The 4,153-nt window shown below is 42.8% G+C and overlaps 1 protein-coding gene across 1 annotated transcript in view; it reads right to left on the reverse strand.

Moving 5' to 3' along the window:
* Nucleotides 1-661: 661 nt before the first annotated feature.
* LOC103777636 (coagulation factor X-like) overlaps nt 662-4,153 on the reverse strand; it is a gene marked incomplete at both ends in the record, with an annotated part of 7,053 nt that continues 3,561 nt past the window's right edge. The window contains 4 exons of the mRNA XM_008945195.1: nt 662-779; nt 1,489-1,739; nt 2,587-2,727; nt 3,662-3,775. Coding sequence (XP_008943443.1) covers nt 662-779; nt 1,489-1,739; nt 2,587-2,727; nt 3,662-3,775 — 624 coding nt within the window. The remainder of the gene's footprint in view (nt 780-1,488; nt 1,740-2,586; nt 2,728-3,661; nt 3,776-4,153) is intronic.

The following is a 4,153-nucleotide window of genomic DNA, read 5'->3' on the forward strand; positions in this document are numbered from 1 at the left end:
CCACAGAGATGTTAAACAGGACTGGATATTTATTAGCAGCATCTGCATCAGGTTCAGTTCCCAGCTTTTGGCTGGAGATTTTTGTCCCAGTTCACATACAGGCATAAACCAACTGAGCTGAACTAATGCCACTTTGGGTGGAAGCTCTTACAGGAGTTTAAGCCTGGCTTATATCAGGGAAGAGGAACTAGTCTGGTTTGAGACTAAACCAATGAAAATATAAAGTTGTGTTGATCTAGTACCATGCCTTAGAAGTGAAGCAGTCATAATGTGAGCCCACTGCTTCATCCTCTGGCTGATGTGTCATAGCCTTCCTGCAGGAACAGATCTGTGTGCTTCAGATGTGCCAGGAATGATAAACTTTCTGAAGAAACACCACCCTGATGCACAAAATGCTAGCCAGCACTTCTAGGATTTTTAGGCTTAATCTCTTCCAAGTAGGTGACAAAGAAAGGGACTCACCATTCTCACCTCCCTTTGCTGTTACAAAGCAGGATTCCCACAGTAACAAGAAATTATAAACAGCAAAACAACAACAAAAAAGTAACAAATCATAACAACTGAAGTAACACGAGCATATCTCACACAAAATTTAGAGCACAGAGGATTAGTCTGCAGCAGATGCCCAAATGTCACAGGAGTACAAGAAACCAGCACTTACCAACAACTACTTTGATTTCTTTAGACTGGTTCATACAATGAGCTGCAGTAAGTACAAAATTTTCATTCAGAATAGTTCCACCACAAAACTCTTCCCCCATCTCGTTTAACAGAACAGCCTGCAGAGTTAAAAAGGGAAATAGAGAACTCAGAAGAGCAGTTTGACTCCAGTGGGCTCTAGAGAGGGAACTGATTTCTCTGCACACCACAGCCATGCTTCTCACCACAGCACCTACTACTCTGCAGGTGGCTCCTGACATTGCACACACACGTGTGTGTGCTACAGGCTGGCAGGTACTGCTACAAAGCCTCATTTGTCTTTACCTTGGGTGGATGTTTGGCTTCCACATCACCTCACTCCCAGTGTTTAAGTAATGTCTTTTAGGAACAAGACACTGATTCACTAGGCAGGGAGAGTGCAGCCCCCAAATCACCCTATTTCTTGGACTTACCACCCCAAAGAATTCCCATCCAAGTTCTGTTGGATTTTGATCCCTCCCTTAGTTTCCTGAATACAGGAGCTCATTTTGAGTCCAAACTCAGGAGGAGAACTTCAGATTCTTTAGATTCATATGCTTTAGGCATGAAAGCATCCAGGTAAAGCAGATGGCTGCTTTATCTGGCACACACCCAGGTGTACCACTTCACCAGACTGCTGCCAGGCACAACTGGAACTTAACCTGCACAAATGTCACTGGTAGGGCAGCGTGACTCCAAAGCCCTGGCTGGTGAGGGGTGAAGAGGCACCACTTGGAATGGCACAAAACCTTTCACTTCAACATTTTAAGGCTGCAGCTTCCCTCAGAGACACATTCTGCTTCCACTCACCTGCCATGGGCACTCGCCAAGCAGACACTCATCCCCACCTACTATCCTGGTGTGGACATTATTGGTCTTGCCACTCGTTTCGTTGCCAGGAGGAGGGGTTGGGCTTTCTGTGGTAGCAACCATGTCCTCCTCCAAGCTCGTCCCGTTTGTGGGAGGGACATCTTGGTCACCAGTTACACTGCCATTAACAGCAGGTGAAACAACTGACCTCTTTTTTCTTTTCACAAAAACTCTTCCGCAAGGATATTTTACTGTAAAGACAAGGATGTTAAAAGTAGGGACTGACAGAAACATCAGCACAAGAGACTCCTTGACAACCCCACCTCACAATAACCCAGTTAATGCAGCTCTCCTTTTTTGAAAACACTAGCAAAAGCTTGGCAGATGCAACCAAGGAGGAAGACCAGGTGGTTTGGAAAGTTTAGGGTTTTGTAATCCTAAATCTTACCCGTAGGTTGTCTCTGAACAGTGTTTTCAAAGCATTTAAACCTTAAACCATCATCTTCAATCATTTACATTTCTATATTCCTGTACTTGCTCATACAAAATCCATTTTAATTAGGAAACAGAGTGGTTTATTTTAGGAATAATATGGCCCATGACAGCAGTTTATTATTAGCTATAAAGGATATAGAAAGCAACATCATAAATATATGGTCGACTTATCCCTCCCACCAGGTTTGTTGAAAAACAACAAAAATGGACAAATGTAAATAGTATTATTAATAATTATTTAATATCATCAGTTACTATTTGATTAGATTGACTGACATCTAAAGTGGAAAAGTTTTTGTGAGCTGGTATTTTATATGGCATGTGTTTAAGTGAATGAGCTAGAACTGCAATCCCTTTTCTCCTGTTAGCAGTGGAGTTTACTCAGGTTCTTGTGAGGCACCTTGCAGAGGCTTCCAAACCAGCTAGATTTTGATAAGTCCATTCCATCACCTCACAAAGGGAAGGTTCTGGAAATACAAAGCCCTATATTTGTAAATACATTTGGCCTCAGTGTTACATCTCCATCACACAGAACACTGATGGTTCAAAAATTCTTTACAAGTCTCATCACCATTGCTATGAGTTTATTAAGTGGCTTCATACCTGATGAAACACAGTGTTTGCCATCCTCTGCCAGAACATACCCTTTTGCACAGGAACACACAACATCCTTCTGCACATTCCTCTTGAAGCTGCAGAACTGCTCACAGTCACCATTGTTTATTTTGCAGTACTTTGGTATGACTAGAAGAGAGTTGAGTTGGGAGAAAAAGCTATAAATCAACACTGACTTCACAGAAGGTGTTGAAGTTCACCCCATCAGAATGAAATCAGGAAGAATGAATAGAACACTATCAGAGAAATCTAGATTTTGGTATATTGTCACACAATTCCTCCTTCTTGCCTTAGAAGCACTCAACAATTCCTCATGCCCCTCAGTCCTGTGGCTGAACTTCAGTTCCATGCTCCCCATGCTACTTCTTGGCTACCAACACACATTCCAGTGATGTCATCAGGGTAGTAGCTGCATGCCACAGAAGCAAGACTCAGGAAGGATGGATATGCAACAAATTATTCCTTGCAAAGCTGAAAAGGTCTCTGCACTGGCTACTGAAATCTGCTTTCTTTGGTTCTTCACTGTGGTGAGGTGAGCAGGGAGGCTGTGCTGGGCAGAATGGCTCTTTGGTATCACTTACAGGAATCCTGTTCTTCTTAGTTGTATCATCATGTTTTGGGGATTCAAGCTCATGTCAAGAGGCACTAAAATAATTAGAAGTGCTTTCTTTGGAGCAAGTATAGCAAGCATTGAAACAGGCTGCCCAGGGAAGTGGTTGAATCACCATCCCTGGACATGTTTAAAAGCCATGGAGATGTGGTGTTGAGGAACATGGCTCAGCAGTGGACTTGGCAGTGTTAGGTCAATGGTTGGACTTGATGATCTCAAAAGTCTTTTCCAAGCCAAATGATTCTATGATTCAGAGCATTCACTAATATTATCCATGTGCAGAGCCACCAGGGCTTTGTGTTTCTAGCACTGTCCCCCAGCTCATTGCTGACTGCCATCCTATCCTATACATCTTTACAAGAGGCCAGTAATGCTTGTTAAGAAAGAGTTAACTCTCTGTGTTTCAGCTCCCTGGGAAATTCACTGCCACACTTCTCTAAAGCAGACACCTACCAAATTCACAGTTCTTGCCTTGATAACCATCCAAGCAGGAACAAGTGTAGGAACCAATTCCATCTTTACAATGTCCACCATAGTGACAAGGACTTGAGCTGCACTGGTCCCCATCTACAAAAACAAGCCAAAAACCAAACCATTGTCAGAGAGTAAGTGTTTCCAGTGAACTCTGGAGGGCTGTTCATAAGCAATCTTCTATCTTTCCTTTTAAAAGGTACATCCTGTGAGTTGCCACATTCCAGATGGAGCAGAGAGCAGCAATGCAGCCATTCCAAACCAGCAGTGATTCACACACACATCCTCAGTTTTGCAATCTGGTTTTGGTGACTATCATATGACAGTGCTTTTTTTTTGTGTAGGAAGATAAATTAATACATCATGCTCAGCCTATACATCATTTACTCTGAAGGCTGTAAAGGCAGACAGGACATTTCAACCTTGCAGCTATTGCCTAAAGATATTAACCTCTTGACTGCTTGCATTTCCCTA

This window comes from Merops nubicus, unplaced genomic scaffold (assembly GCF_000691845.1).
Source record: "Merops nubicus isolate BGI_N331 unplaced genomic scaffold, ASM69184v1 scaffold16028, whole genome shotgun sequence".
Classification (NCBI taxonomy): domain Eukaryota; kingdom Metazoa; phylum Chordata; class Aves; order Coraciiformes; family Meropidae; genus Merops; species Merops nubicus.